Raw genomic sequence first — 16,479 nt, 5'->3', positions numbered from 1 at the left:
AAAAAAAAAAAAAAAAAGGACTTCACTTTTTCTAGTGAGGCTGAAAATAAAGAGAGACGGACACCGAACGCAGACTGTGGATCTGAGGGTTAATTGTCGTTGTGTTGTCTACAGGCTGCTGAGCCCCAGACTGCCCACTCCCATGTGGTAACTGTGAACAACCTGCAGGCCTCCACCTCCTACAACTGCAGCGTGATCAGTTACAGCTACAGCACACCCAGCGAACCCACCTACATTACCATCAGCACTCTGGGTAACTCCTCCTCATCTTCCTCCTCCTCCTCCTTCTGTTCCTCCTCCTGTTCCTCCTTCTCATCCTCCTCCTTTTCTTTCTCCTCCTCCTCCTGTTCTTCCTTCTCCTCCTCCTGTTCTTCCTTCTCCTCCTCCTGCTCCTCCTCCTCCTGTTCTTCCTCCTCCTCCTGTTCTTCCTTCTCCTCATCCTCCTTCTCTTTCACCGGCAGCGCGATCAGTTACAGCTACAGCACAACCCTCTTACATTACCATCAGCGCTCTGGATAAATCCTCCTCCTTCTCTTCCTTCTACTCCTCCTCCTTCTCCTCCTACTCCTCCTGTCCCTCCTTCTCATCCTCCTTCTTCTCCTCCGCCTGTTTCGCCTTCTCCTCATCCTCCTTCTCCTTCATCTGCAGCGTGATCAGTTACAGCTACAGCACACCCAGCGAACCCACCTACATTACCATCAGCACTCTGGGTAACTCCTCCTCATCTTCCTCCTCCTCCTCCTTCTGTTCCTCCTCCTGTTCCTCCTTCTCATCCTCCTCCTTTTCTTTCTCCTCCTCCTCCTGTTCTTCCTTCTCCTCCTCCTGTTCCTCCTTCTCCTCCTCCTGTTCTTCCTTCTCCTCCTCCTGCTCCTCCTCCTCCTGTTCTTCCTCCTCCTCCTGTTCTTCCTTCTCCTCATCCTCCTTCTCTTTCACCGGCAGCGCGATCAGTTACAGCTACAGCACACCCTCTTACATTACCATCAGCGCTCTGGATAAATCCTCCTCCTTCTCTTCCTTCTACTCCTCCTCCTTCTCCTCCTACTCCTCCTGTCCCTCCTTCTCATCCTCCTTCTTCTCCTCCGCCTGTTTCGCCTTCTCCTCATCCTCCTTCTCCTTCATCTGCAGCGTGATCAGTTACAGCTACAGCACAACCAACGAGACCACTTGCATTAACATTAGCACTCTGGATAACTCCTCCGCCATCGTCTTCTCCTCCTTCTTCTCGTTCTCCTCCTTCTCCCTCTCCTCCTCTTCCTTCTCCTCCATCTTCTCTTCCTTCTATTTCTCCCTCTCCTCCTCCCTCTTCTTTCTCCCTCTCCTTCTCTTCCTACTTCTCCCTCTTCCTTCTCTTCCTCCTCCTCCTCCTCCCTCTCCTCCTCTTCCTTCTCCTCCTCCATGTTCTCTTCCTTCTATTTCTCCCTCTTCTCCTCCTCCTCCTTCTCCTACGTTTACTTTTCCCTCTCCTCCTCCTCCCTCTTCTTTCTCCTTCTCCTCCTACTTCTCCCTCTCCTTCTATTCCTCCCTCTCCTGCTCCTCCTTCTCCCTCTTCATTCTCCTTCTCCCTCTCTTCCTCCTGCTCCCTCTCCTTCAAATCCATCTTCTACTTCTCCCTCTCCTCCTCCTCTTCCTCCTCCCTCTTCTCTCTCCTCCTCCTCCTCTTCTTTCACCTCCTCCTTCTACCTCTCCTCCTCTCTGTCCTGCTTCTTCTCCTCCTCCCTCTCCTTCTCCTCCTCCCTCTTCATTCTCCTCCTCCTTCTACTTCTCCCTCCTCCTTCTCCTCCTCCTTCTCCCTGTCTTCCTCCTCCTCCTTCCTCTCCTCCTCCTCCTCCTTCTACTTCTCCCTCTCCTCCTCCTTTTCCTCCTCCTTCTACTTCTCCTCAGATCTTACTCATGTCAGATAAGAAATAGACATTTATAATAGCGACAGCGTAAATGTGAGGGGTGTATATGTGTGTGTGTGTGTGTGTGTGTGTGTGTGTGTGTGTAGCTCAGGAGATGAACCCCAGCATAGCTGCTATCTCAGCACTGGCTGTGCTCAGTGTGCTACTCATCAGCCTTCTGGTGCTCTTTCTACTGGTGCTGCGCAAAAAGCACATGCAAATGACCAGGTAAGAGCTCCATGACTACCACCACGGCACTGCAGCGCAGCTCGCCCACACTCCGCAAATCGGCCGCTCCCGACACCCGAGATCTTGTGAAGAATGTGTTTAATTTAATTACATGGCAGGACACGATTGCCTACTCTAGACCTCTGTTATATGAAATAGGAAATAGGAAATGATGATCGTATTTGAACCTCCCGGAGAAATAACCTAGAGGGTACAATATGCATTAATTCATTACGTTCTGCAGAGTGGGAAAGAACAGGGACACCTCCATGAAATCATGCTGTGTTAGCAACACGCTAGCCAGCCAACATTAGCGATCATGAGCTTATGATGTATTTACCTTCTCAAACCTGTACGGTCAGTGTTACAGATTGTAGATATAAGTGAATATACGCTTGTATATACAGTGCAACTCATTGAAATGTAAGAAGGGCTGCTTTGTTTACTGTTCATGCTGTGGGCAGCCATGTCGATTTGACGTGTCACTTGCTGAACTCGGGAGCTGAGGAGACCTTCCCGAAATAGGAATTCCTAGCTGGGGGTCTGAAATGACGAGTCACGACCTTTTTGTCAGCATAAACATGCCAATTTGTCACAGAACTTAATTCGATCTGTTTATAAGTGGTAAAACTACATGACAGTTCAATTTCAACTTTTTCAGGTTTTTTTCCTCCCCTCTGTTAGTTCTGATGTGCCAAGTCTGTGCCGTCACCTTGTGTTAAACCCAGCAAAATGGCAGCCCATCAGCATCTCTGTCTATCGAAGAGTGCTGCGGCTGACGTTAGCACATAATCCTGTACGTCTGGGAGTTACATCGGAGCGTGAAAAAATTTGAACGTACGGCTCAATACAGTGGGTAGTATTCTTATAAGCGCCCACAGTCTCCTTAATCCCAGAGTGGTGATAAAACGGCAGTTTATCTGCGTTTGTGGCCTGTAAAGTGTTTTGTAGAGTATGACTACGGTATTAATAACCTAGTGTTTAGGTTCATCATAGGTATATAAAGTATGTCGCCCTGTTGTACTGTAGTGTGTTTGCTTAGTTTTAAAAACCCAGTGACGCTGGGTTTGAGACGGATTGTTTTATTTCATTTCAGGGAATGCGGGGCAGAAACCTTCGTCAACTTCGCCTCCTTTGAGCGTGATGGGAAACTTCCTTACAACTGGTAGGAGTTCTGACGTATTTTCCAAGTTTTCAGTACAGTTCACGATGTCAGTCTGCAAGCGCTAGAGACAAGAGACGCCAGTAGCCACTAGCCACAGACGCATACACGCAGAGAGAGCGATGACATGCACAGTGTTAATGCACAGAGATCGACCGATAATCGGGTTTCCCTGATATTTAAGCATTTTTCACGTACTCGGATATCGGTTGTTGTAATATCGGATCCACCGAAGAAATGCCGCCATCTTGTGGGCGTTTTGAGAATTGCGTGCAGGACCGTTAACAGCCATTAACGCACAAATTAGATGCTTTACAGAAACGCTTGATATGCTGTTTGAGCAGCTTGACCCACAGAGTCACGTAATCTGTTTACCTCGTTGGAGCTTTTATTTAAAGTAACAGCGCACTTTATTTTTTGGCGTATAAATAAGAGCGGGTTTTTTGGTATGCAAGGAGGAAGAGAAATCGACAAAATTGTTATAAATAAAACGGTTTGTTCGGTCGAGTGACGTTGTTATCGCTGTGTCAAAAAAAAAACAGACGTGAAACAATAAATAAATACCGGTTCTGCATATCGGTTATCGGGCACGTAAACAAGCAAGTAATCAGAGTCGGTATCGGTTTTTGAAAAATCAATATCGGTCGATCTCTACTTCAAACGCATGTAGAATTATTCATAGCATCACACAAGACACCGGGAGTCATTCGTAAAAAAAAAACCAAAAAAAAAACCAACAACAACAACAACAACAACAACAAACCTTACCCTTAAGAGCTCTCTCGTAAGAAGTGGCGGTAAAAGTTACAAGCTAAAACATATTTCTAACCACAGCGCGGTTGAATTCTCGAACCTGATTGGTCGAACAGCGTGGCTCGGACAGTTACGGCTGTAGCACGAACAACAGGCTTATATTGACGCGCACGTTCTAGTACGTTATTGTTTCTATAGTAACAGCTCACGTACAGGGATATGTACGGCAGATTGTCCACGTAATCGAAAGACTAATAATAAGTGGATTTAAAAAACTTTGTCGTTTAACAAAGAAACATGTACAGTCATTGATGTGGTAGAGGAGGTTATGCGGTCCAGTTTCCCTGTATGATTGACCAGCTGCGTTGTTTTGGGAGAGAGAGAGTGAGAGAAGGTGATGCTGTTTATCGCAGCTATAACCTAAGCGATACCTGGAACTAACTTGTCGCTCGGATGTTTCCCACCGCATCAACTCGAACCGTAAACCACTAAAATGTGCGATTTGTCGCTCGTCAATAAATGAAACATCGTAAACGTCGGGAATTCGCCGTGGTAAAAGTGGAACGACACCACAGACCGCTGTTATTCAAAAACCATACACGTCGCGTCGTGTCTCATCACACCACTCCAGTGTGGGTTATCCTGGCTCGTGTTTTATTCCCTTAAGACGAAACTCCGAATGCGCTTTGGAAGGATTCTTCTTGCTAGGGCACACCAGATGCATTTTTTTTTTTTTCTTTCTTCCGCACAGGTAAGAAGCATTTCAGTTCACACACGAGAGCCTGCACACGCGATCTAACGTATCACCTGCAAATAAAGACTTAACTCTGTACAAGTCCATTGAAATGGAGTTCGAATTATGATCTGCAGAGATGTCACGATTATCAGCATGTCGTTTGGACAGGAGCGATGAAGAACGGGCTAATTATTCACCGTAAATATAATTTTACTGGTCAAATACAGTGTCCTCCAGAATTATTGGCACCCTTCATGAAAATGCGGGGGGCGGGGGGGGGGGGGGTAAAAAGAATAACGCATGCAGTGAGTGATATTTTGACCCGGAAACATACAGGAACATTGAAGAAAAAGAAAAAAAAAGATGACATAAAACTATACAACGACCAAAAAAAAAACCCCCACTGGTTTCAAAATTATTGGCACCCTTACAATTACTATTTTGCATCGAGAATACTAGCACTGAGACGCGTCCTGTCAAGTTTTGAGCCACGTTTTGAAGGATCTTAGTCGGCTGCTCCATTCAGAACAGTTTAAACTCCTTTCTTATATTCTTAGGTTTTCACACAGGTTTTCAGCACGGCTCAAATCTGTAGACCGAGATGTTCGTTGCAAAACTTTGATTTTTAAAGGTTTCTTTAACCTCCTCCGTGTTGATCCGGAAGCATGTCTGGATCATCATCGTCTTGTTGAGAGATGTGTTTACGGCCAAGTCTGTACCTCCTGGCAGAGGCAACCGGGTTTCGGGCTCACGCATCGCGAATTCAGGACGCTATCAGTATTATGCAGAACCCGTCGGCCACAAAATATTTTGTGACGATGCGTTCGGGAAGAGCTTGTTGGGAAAGTGAAGTTTAACAGTTGATACTGAAACTGAACTGTGCAATTGTACACCTGACATTCGGGCGCCTTCGTCACTCCGTCACCGTCTTCCTCACAGCGTGTCAGGGAGGGGTGCGCACACGTATTCCATTCCCGGCCGTTTCAGACTTTTTGTTCCAGCCCTGATTGCGCTTAACGGTATGTTCAACTGCTTATGTATTTTTATATCCGTGACCTGATTTGTGCAGGTCAACAACCGTCAGTGTCTTTTGTATGACATTGATGAGAGGAGAGGGGGAAGTAGAAGGAGGAGGTGAAGGAAGAGGAAGAGGAGAGGGAGAAATGAAGGAGGAGGAGGAGAAGGAAGAGGGAGAAGTAGGAGAATGAAGGAGGAGGAGATGGAGAGGGAGAATGTGGAGAGGTGGTAATGGATAACAGAAGAGTTTTACATGTGTGCAACCTCATATTTATACCTCAGGGACACAGAGCATGATTAAAGGCAACAACAGAGTTTCTGGGCACCGAAAGCAAATAAAAAAGGTTTCTTTTTCTAATACAAGGGAAACAAAACAAGCTTCTGGGTGTCAATAATTTAAGCACATATATTTTTTGAGAGAAAATAGTATTATTTAAAAAAAAAAAAGTTCTTATTATAAAGTTTTTTTTTTCTTTTTTATTGCGATACTTCTAGAGGGCACTGTATGCGTGGTCCATTGTGAAATCTGCGTGCAACACTGCGTAGGGTTTCATTTCAAATGATACATTGTAAACGTTTTTAGTACTGTTCCAGACTCTTCACATCTCCTGCATTAATCATATTGCAGGTGCTGATCTAATGCGTTTGCGTGACGATCTGCATTTTGCACCTTTAGGCAGAAAGGCTTCATAGTCGAGCGCTGCACATTCATTAAAGCAAAAACGTGAAAACCAGGCGTTTTACAGGTTGTACACACGTAAACCTTAGGCGCTCCAAATCGCTCGCTCACACCTGGCACTCACGTGCGTGACGGGCGATCCAGCTGTAAGAGGAGTACGATCGTACGTACAGGTGTGAACTCGAACCACATTCGGAGCGATGCGCACGACCACACAACGACGTAGCGTGCACGCAAAAAGCGGTTTTGACGCGTCCCGGACGGCAACGAACGAACGACTAGAAAAACATGGCGAGACCGTGTGGAAAGAGTTCTCCGCCGCGAGGGTAAGGGATAATTAGATATCTTGTCGTTTCTTTCATTGCTTCATCTCGCGTAAGTTCCATTAGCTGACCAGGCGATTAGAGCAGCCCGTACAGGTACGTGAGATCGGACTCGGACGACGTCTAAGCGTGAAAACGGACGCGGACGTACGAAATCCGATCGCGAGTGGTCACAGGAGGCGCTCCAGAACGCCAGGTGCGAACGCCTTTCCGCTCGCGATCGGATCGCTCGAGACCGATGTTAGTTTTGAGACTCCTGTTAAAATAGGAGTCTCAAAACGACAAGCAGTGTTCCTATTTAAGCGTCTCTCAAATCAAGCAGTTACAATTAGGCTCAAACAAATTTTTTTTTTTTTTTTTGCGAATACGCTCCAAGGCTTGACGAATAAGTCGAGCACCAGGCACTCACCATAAAATGTCCAGGTTTATAACAGAAGCAGAATACAACAGGGTTTTTTGGTTTTTTCATTATGTTTCCAGAGTCTCTGTTAAATCAACAACAAATGAATATGGAAGGGTGTGTGTGTCGGGGGGGTTTCTGGACATCTTCACACACTGACATTATCACCACACACTCACACACACACGCTGACGCCGTAAGGAGAGTGTGTTCCATGCCATACACTTGAGATTAATATAACAGCTTAAAGACAGTCAGTTAAGGCAGATTTTGGCCAATCATCTCATTGAAAAGAAAAAAAAAAAAAAGACCTCTAAACACTCCCATTACCATTGTAATGAAATGTGTCTTGTACAATATTTATGTAAATGTCTTTGATTTGTCTGCTGCTATAGTGATCATTAATGTTCTTGTCTTAAGCGTAAGGTACAGCACGGTGGCCCCGAGTAGCCCACTGTTTACATATCATCCGAACAGTTTCCACGTTCACATGACCGTACGGTAATATATAGAGATATTTATATAGCAATGCTACTCACGTAACCACGGCTGGAAGATAGATGTCTGCAGTTCTGTTTGTGCAAAATGGAGGGTTAAATTCTAAGTCTGCTGTCATGCACCATTTGATCACACGCCCATAAATGCAATTGATAAGCTAATGACACTGTGGACTGCATGAGGCATTAATTAACCCTGTATGAAGCACTAATTAAGTACGTCTCAGTCATCACTGTCTGTCACTATTACTAATGAAGCACCATGTTTTGTCCCCAACTTTTTTTGCCCTTGGTGTTTGTCTGTGTGGTTTGTTTTTGTTTTTTTTTTTCTTTTCTTTCTTTCTTTCTTTTATTTTATTTTATTATTTGAACCCCTTCAGGCGAAGGAGCCTCTTTGCCTTCCTTACTCTTCTGCCATCCTGCCTTTGGACTGACTATCTTTTGGCTTTTTATATTAATCCATGGTAAGTAAAGCCCTGACAGCCAGACGCTGCATCACGGAGGCATGTGTAAAATGGTGCACGGCCTGAGCTCCACGACCATAGACACTTCGACAGCACATTCACTCGCCTCCCTTTCATTAATCGTAGCGTGAGAACAATCTTTTCCTTTAACCTTTATGTTCTGTTCCGGTGAAGATTTATTTATTTATTTATTTATTTTTTCCACCAGGTGAAAAATTAGGCGCTCGTCTCAAATAAAAGTCTTTAAAAAAAGGTATATACACTATATAGCCAAAAGTTTGTGAACACCTGACTCTCACACCCATATGTGCTTGGTAAACATCTCATTCCAGATCTAGTTCCCTTTCACTGTTATAATGCGCTCCGCTCTTCTGGGAAGGCTTTCCACTAGATTTTGGAGCGTGACTGTGGGGATTTGTGATCATTCAGCTACAAGAGTATTCGTGAGATCAGGTACCGAGGAGGTCTGGGGTGCAGTCGGCGTTCCAGTTCATCCCAAAGGGGTCCAGTGGAGTCGAGAACGCTGGAGTTCTTCGACTCTATCCCTCACACACCATGTCTCCTTTGTGCACGGTGGCGTTGTCGTGCCGGAACAGTGTATGAGTCTCTTTAGTTCCAGTGAAGGGAAATTGTAACGCTACAGCACACAAAGACGTTCTGTACAGCCGAGTGCTTCGAACTCTGTGGCAACATTCTGGGGAAGAACCACACATGGGTGCGGTGCTCAGGTGTCCACGTACTTTGGGCGATCTAAGATGTATGAGAAGTTTATTATTCTCTTGCTTGCACTCAAATCACGAACCAAAGCGTTATAAATGTATTGGCGTAAAATTGTGAACAGAACATGAAGGTTGATGCTCAGATGGGGCTTCACATTGTGAAACGCTCTGTCTAGGGTTGCACACCAGAGCACACAGGCTTGACGATAATCAGTAGTGGCATGGCTCTAACCGAACTAGCATGAAACTAACCCTAGCCCCCGTTTCCATGAGCCGAGGTTACCCTGTGCCAACCCTCTGGATGACTAAACCATACTAGCAGCAGATAGATAGATAGATAGATAGATAGATAGATAGATAGATAGCCGTAGCACTCGCAGGGTTTGTTTTCACGAACGTCTGTGATTTGGTTTTGTTCGATTTCTTTTTTGCATGCGTTTGCATTCCGGGTCTAACGTGAATGTACGGACGTTAACGCAAATGAAGCGTATGGAAATGAGTATGTATCGTTCAGCTTGAAGGAGGAATGCATGCTTCGACGCGAAAGCTTGCCTTTAACACGTCCGTCGATTGAAATGAACTCGATGCACTTCTGATGATGCTGTGACTGATGTGTGAAACAGTTGTTGTTTTGTTTTTTGTTTGTTTTTTTTCTAAGTGGTATTGTGATAAATGTAGCAAGGCACAGTTCAGTAAAGTGTCCTGGACCTTTTTGTACCTGTAGGAGCAAGACTGCTCTAAAGAAAAGGAAGCTAACAAGGTAATACTAACTCTGTGTGTGTGTGTGTGTGTGTGTGTGTGTGTGTGTGTGTGTGCTATATGTGTATACCTGTGTTTTTGTTTTTATGCTTGAAATCTGAGCCAGCTAAAGTCAAGCCACGTAACACTGCATACTCAGTGTGCTTTTAGTTCAGAGGAACTCCTTTGTGTGTGAGACAATGCATGACGTAGTTCTGAAGGCTGTTATTAATTATGAATATGAAACAAACGCGACGTGAATAATGTAGTAATTGCTGGGAGCGATACCGCTGTTGTTTTTCCTCAGTCTACAGTTGTGTTTCAAACCGACGCTGGTTAGAGGGGAGATGGGGAAGATGAAACGTCAGTGTATTTTCTGTGAAAGCTGAAATGTTCTTCGTCTGTGTGCAGCCCAGTGCAGCTGGATGACTTCGAGGCCTACATTAAAGACATGGGCAAAGACTCCGCGTACAAGTTCTCCCTGCAGTTCGAAGTAAGGATACATGTTTCCTTCGAACGTATTAACCTTTCGCTCCGTTCGGACGGGATTAGTTTTATCAGCCGGACGTCTGGGGTGAGGTTCTGACACGTCTCCTCTGTGATCCGGACAGCTATTAAAATGACCACAGGAGCGGCAGCGAGTTTCCAGCAGGTCGTGTTTGCTTTTCTACGTCACGCGGTCACGCTCGATCGTGCAACATGCCGTCCAAGAGGTCAAACTAGAGACGTCTGGAGTAGAGACGAGACGCCGGCTCTTGTTTCAGTCCCAGCAGCGATTTAAAAACACGATAAAACAATACTCACAAGGTGTATAAACGAGACGCATGCGTTTCTCGCCCGGCGTCAGCGCAGGGAACGGTTAACGAAACGCACGCTACGACGCTAAATACAGCAAGCAACGTTTTAAACATCTTTTAAACAACAACATCGTTTTAAACACCGACATGCAAATAAAATCACAGAGGAGCACCTGTAAAATAAGTACATTTAATCCTGTCTGAATACGGCTTATAGTTTGATTGCGTAATTTACACCAAATCCGTCCCAATCCGTAGTTGTGTGTGATATGATGATGTGTATTGTTTCGAAACAACGTGCACGATACTTTCAGTCCCCTCTGAAGGTCTTGGAACAGCAAGGCCGATTCCGTTGTTTTGGCTGTACACTGAAGACATTTGGGTTTGAGATCACCGAGACCATCTTGAGATCGGCTTAGAAGTTTACACCTTTCGTTTGAACCCCACCCGTCCCGTGAACATGTGACTGACAGGTGTTTCTTGCTGCCCAGGTGTGCCCTGTTAAACTGATCGTTTAAACGATTAATAGCGATTAAGAGTGTCTGCTCTTGGTTTGAGCCGCGAGTTTCGCCTGTGAAGACTGTTTGTTGTTTGAAAAAGGATAAACCAACATGAAGACCAGAGAGCTGTTTATGGGAGAAAGGCGAGCCGTTTTGAAGCTGAGAAAAGATGGAGAATCCATCAGAGCCGCTGCACAAGCGTTGGGCACAGCCTGGGAAAGCAGCACAGAAGAAAAATGCAACCGTTTGTTGATGTCAGTGAGTCTCAGGCTTGATGCGGTTATTGCAAGAAATGGATGTGCAAGCGTTATTCACGTTAAGACTAGCTCACCTAAAAATCGGGGTGCTCTGCCGGCGACGGCGCCATGTATCGAGTTGTTTAACACATCTAGATGTAAAGCTCAGGAAATGAACGTATTCTTCTTTTGATCTGAAACCCAGGCATCTTCTCTGTACGGTAGAAAACAACAGAATCGGCTTTGCTGTTCCGGTACTTTCGGAAAGGACGGTATTTGATGTGATGTGTGTTCGCAGTGGTGTAAACGCATCTCTCTGTCTTATCAAAGGAGCTGAAGAGTGTTGGCCTGGACCTTTCCCACGATGCCGCAGATCTGCCAGTAAACAGACCCAAGAACCGCTACACCAACATCTTACCCTGTGAGTGTTCGTCTCTCGCCTCTAAACTCTGTGGAACAATAGTGACACTGATACTCCGCCCACTAGCTACTCGGTCTGTCTCACACACACACACACACACACACACACACCAGGTGGCAAGTAACAGCTGTCACTATTCTCCCCCATTTCGTCTGCTTTGTTTATTGTTCATAATGCTGCTGAAACGAAGCACGTTTTTCAAACAGACGACTTCAGCCGTGTCAAGCTCATCTCTATGCACAATGACGAAGGCTCCGACTACATCAACGCGAACTACATTCCAGTGAGTACTGAAACGCTTACCAGACATGACCTCAGAACTGAACTCTACTCAAGTAAAATAAAATAAATAAAAACACACAACACTTTTCAAGTTTATGATGACTAGTGTCCAGTGTATTTAGAAACCTACAGCGCATGCTAGGATTATCGTTTACACCGTGGCTTCATGACAACAGGGCTACAAGTCACCGCGTGAGTACATCGCCACGCAGGGGCCGCTCCCGGAGACGCGCAACGACTTCTGGAAGATGGTGATGCAGCAGAACTCGCGCGTCATCGTCATGCTGACTCAGTGCAACGAGCGGCGCAGGGTCAGTGACCGTAAAAAAAAAACAAACAAAAAAAAAACCCCCCGTTTGGACTGCAGAAAGATGCGATCGGTTAAAAGCGTAAAGACTGAAGTGTTTCACTGTGTTTGTTGAGTTGATATCCCAGATTCCCAGTGTGCGGAGAACACGATTACACAAATACAAACAAAAACAACAACAGTTAAATGTTCAAGTGCTGTATCGCTCAGCTGCAGACATTGTAAAAGCAGTTAGAAGATGAGCTGTGCGCCCTGAAGATATCTCGAACGTACAGTGCTGCTTGAAAGTTTGTGAACCCTTTAGAACGTTCACTATTTCTGCATGAATATGAGCTAAAACTCATATTTTCACACAAGTCCTGAAAGTAGACAAAGAGAACCCAATTAAACAAACGAGACACGAATATTCTACTTGGTCATTTATTTATTGAGGGAAAATGATCCAGTATGACACATCTGTGAGAGGTAAAAGTATGTGGAAGTCTAAGACTAGTAGTTAATTTGACGGTGAAGTTAGAGTCAGGTGTTTTCGGGAAGTGTGATGACCGTCAGGTGTGAGCGAACGCCCGGTTTTATTTAAAGAACCGGAATCTATCAGAGTCTGATCTGCACAACAGTGCATTATTGATGGAACAATGAATTCTGAATTATTTCAGCGAATTCTGAAGGAGAATGTCGGGACATCTGTTCATGAACTGAATCTGAAGAGAAAGTGGGTCATGCAGCAAGACAACGACCCTGAACACACGAGTCGTTCTACCAAAGAACGGTTAAAGAAGAGTAAAGGTAATGTTTTGGAACGGTCGAGTCAAAGTCCTGACCTTAATCCAGTAGAAATGTTGTGGAAGAACCTGAAGCAAGCAGTTCATGTGAGGAAACCCACCAACATCCCAGAGTTGAAGCTGTTCCGTACTGAGGAACGGACCGATGTGCAGGACTGATCAACAGTTACCCCAAACGTTTAGTTTCAGTTATTACTGCACAAGGGGGTCACACCACATACTCAAAGCAAAGCTTCACATACTTTTACCTCTCACAGATATGTAATGCTGGATCATTTTCCTCAATCAATAAATAAAGGATAATATTTTTGTTTAATTGGGTTCTCTTCATCTACTTTTAGCTCATATTCATGCAGAAATGTAGAAAATTCTGAAGGGTTCCCAAACTTTCAAGCACCACTGTGGTCAGATTTATCTAGTATTTCCTGGTGTATTACAATAAACCAAATATAAGATTATTAAATGTATTTACTTATTTCAACCGTGAAATAACCTCGTTCCCCTGACTGATGATTTTTAGCAACGCCAGTAGAAAAAGTCAGCTTTAAGCTTGAAACGAGTCCAAAAAAAAATGTCTAGAAATAGTTTTAATGATCTAATATTCGGTTCATTGCAATCTTATGATATGAAATAATAGATACGTTTGACTATGTTCAAGATATTTCCCCTTGCTTTATTTTTATTTATTTATTATTTATTTTTTACCGTTTTTTATTGAACAAGTATAACTATTTCTGTAGCATTAAATGATATAAAATTGAACGGAATTAAACTTTAGGTTTTTTTGTTCACCCCACAGTGCAGGACCTGTTGAGATTCAGCCACAGTGAAGTAGTGCTGTGAGAGAACTGAATATATTGCTGGAAATTTAGATTTCTGTTTGCACAAAAGATGAATACGTACAAAATTATAGATATAAAAAATTAAATAAATGAATAAATAAAAAGCACTTTTCAGATTGACAGCTAATAATAGACTGTGTGTGTGTGTGTGTGTGTGTGTGTGTGTTAGCTCTACAGAGCTGAACTACCTCCGGTGTACACTGTGTGTGTGTGTGTGTGTGAACATGATAAGAGTTTGATTGGTGCATGTATTTCCAGCGTTCACTGAGAAATCTCACACTGCACCACTAACGCTGTCTATTTTTATTTATTTATTTACTTACTTACTTAAAGAATCGTTTTCGCCCGTTTGTTTGCTAGATGTCATTTGTGCACATCTGCACGGCTGTCTCTTGTCTTTCTTGCTGATTTGAGCTTTGTGGATTCTCGCGCAGGTGAAGTGTGATCATTACTGGCCGTTTACGGACGAGCCGGTTTCCTACGGCGAGATCACGGTGGAGATGCTGTCCGAAAGCGATTCTCCTGAATGGACCGTCAGGAATTTCCGCCTCAGCTATGTGAGTGTCATCTGAGGGACTCGATTGTGTCTATTTCACAGTCTAGTCCTATGCGGTGTACTGTGAGCGTCCCCTCTAACCCAGATGTCTGGGGTTTTGTTTTGTTTTGTTTTGTTTTGTTTTGTTTAACAGGAGTTTGCAGTGCTGGAAAACAACACGTGAAACGAAAGTGCGATCATCAGATCGTTAAATATAGCTCTTACTAACAGCTAGTCACGTGTCTTGTGAGACGCGGTTGTTCATGACATTCTCTCTCTCTCTCTCTCTCTCTCGGTTTACAGGCAGACGAGGTGCAGGACGTGCTGCATTTTAACTACACGTCCTGGCCCGACCACGGTGTGCCCACGGTGAACGCCATCGAAAGCATCCTGCAGTTTGTGCAGTTAGTGCGCCAGCAGGTGAACAGGACCAAAGGACCAGTTACGGTCCACTGCAGGTAAGGACTCGGAGCTCGACTCGAACACTTTGAGCCCCCGTGTACGGTAGATATTGTACGTGTACAAAAATACAAACAAATCACCTTTCACTAATTACACACAGGTGAGAATCATTACGCGTTATGTGCCCGTTCAACCGTCCTCCTGTCCGTCCATCACCGACGCTGGACCACGCCCCCACTGCCACACGCCCCCACTGCCACACGCCCCCAGTCCAAACACGTGCGTTGTAGACTGCTTGGCATGGATGTATTAATAATAATAATAATAATAGAAATGATAATAATATTATCAGTGATGCACCGAAAGAACATTCTGGTACTGAAAACCGAATCTTTTTTAAAGTAGAGTTTTTGAATAATTGTATTAATATTAGACTTTTTAATTCATTTCATGAATGCAATGAATCTGAATTGAAAAACCTGTTTTTATACGAAATATATTATTCTTCACTCAGTTCTGTAACTATCAGCTTCAACAGATTTTTTTTTTTTAAATCCGAATATCCAAACAGTGTAAAGATCTAGAAAACTATTATAACATGCGAAACAGCAGTCCAGTAATGAAGGAGGCCTCTGTTCTGTTTATGTGAACGTATTTCCACGTTCAGTTCTATTCAGTTTGATTTGTGCAGCGCTTTTAACAACGGACATCGTCTCAAAGCTGCTTTAGAGTCATTTCAAGATCACCGCGCAAGACAGCGGCAATAAAACTCGAACCAGGCTCAGAGTGGAAACATCAGACGCAGCCTCGAGTCAAGAGCCAAGTTCTGCAGGGCTACAGCGATTTTAAATCGAAAGCGCTTTCTATTTGCACGCGAGCGGCAGGTTTCTCTTCAAGAACAGAAGCTGCTCAGGTTTCTGGCGGGACAGACGGTTCCTCTTCTCATCGAGAACACGAGCTGCTGCACTGAACAGTCTCCCGCTCTCTGTGCTGGTCCTTCAGCTGACGCCTTCATCACCTCCAGCTCTGCCGGTGTCAGTTCCCGCGCACGCCGCTTCACTGCGCGTCAAAGTAACCTCCTTTAAATCGCGGATCCAGTAAACGTCGCGATGCGACGGTGACCGTCGGCTAGATCGAGAGAGAAATCCCAACGCCGAGCACGGAGAGGAACGGAGCGTGGAGGCGTACATTTTCAGACTCCCCCCCACGTTTCGGGGCATATTATACTTATATTTTACAGTGTAAGTTATTTTTGTGTGAAGTATATATTTTTAACTGTGAAGAGGTGCAGTCGGTGCCGCTTCTCAGCCCTCATATAAAAGCGTCTGAGAAGAGAAGCAGAAGCTGTAAACAGGACCAGGTTCCAGGCTGATTTACATGTCTGTATAGAAGTGAATCCGCCTCACAACATTTCTGTCGAGAGAAAGGATTGTGGGTAAGCATAGCTCCCATAGGCCAGCCGATGTGCACGCTTCTAAATGATTAAACCCCCTCCAAAGATCCTAACCGTGCATACAGTCAGTGTTGAGCGGAACGCCGACTGAACAGGGAAGCTTTGAAATCAGGTACACCGTACAGAATTCAAAACCAGCCGTCTTTCATAACCTCCCTCTCCGCACGGCGCAGTTCCGCACCTCGCGGCTCACAGACTGTAAAGACGGCTTTCTTCAGTCTGACTGCAGCCCCGGTGCTGTAACGAGCGCGTAGCATCCGGTGCGCAGCGAGATAAGGGAAGGAGACAGGAGCCGTGTTCGCCAGTGCGGGTACAAAACAATATAT

The 16,479-nt window shown here is 44.8% G+C and overlaps 1 protein-coding gene across 1 annotated transcript in view; it reads left to right on the top strand.

Annotated features, from left to right (window-relative positions):
* ptpro (protein tyrosine phosphatase receptor type O) overlaps nt 1-16,479 on the top strand; it is a 67,780-nt gene that overhangs the window by 45,353 nt on the left and 5,948 nt on the right. The window contains exons 14-24 of the mRNA XM_053650657.1: nt 115-253; nt 1,988-2,108; nt 3,205-3,273; nt 8,056-8,139; nt 9,583-9,618; nt 10,008-10,089; nt 11,460-11,550; nt 11,757-11,833; nt 12,009-12,143; nt 14,198-14,320; nt 14,602-14,756. Coding sequence (XP_053506632.1) covers nt 115-253; nt 1,988-2,108; nt 3,205-3,273; nt 8,056-8,139; nt 9,583-9,618; nt 10,008-10,089; nt 11,460-11,550; nt 11,757-11,833; nt 12,009-12,143; nt 14,198-14,320; nt 14,602-14,756 — 1,112 coding nt within the window. The remainder of the gene's footprint in view (nt 1-114; nt 254-1,987; nt 2,109-3,204; nt 3,274-8,055; nt 8,140-9,582; nt 9,619-10,007; nt 10,090-11,459; nt 11,551-11,756; nt 11,834-12,008; nt 12,144-14,197; nt 14,321-14,601; nt 14,757-16,479) is intronic.

Source organism: Ictalurus furcatus, chromosome 19, assembly GCF_023375685.1.
Source record: "Ictalurus furcatus strain D&B chromosome 19, Billie_1.0, whole genome shotgun sequence".
In the NCBI taxonomy this organism is placed as follows: Eukaryota; Metazoa; Chordata; class Actinopteri; order Siluriformes; family Ictaluridae; genus Ictalurus; species Ictalurus furcatus.
The sequence above is the reverse complement of the archived record's forward strand: the minus strand, read 5'-3'. Positions and strand labels throughout refer to the sequence as shown.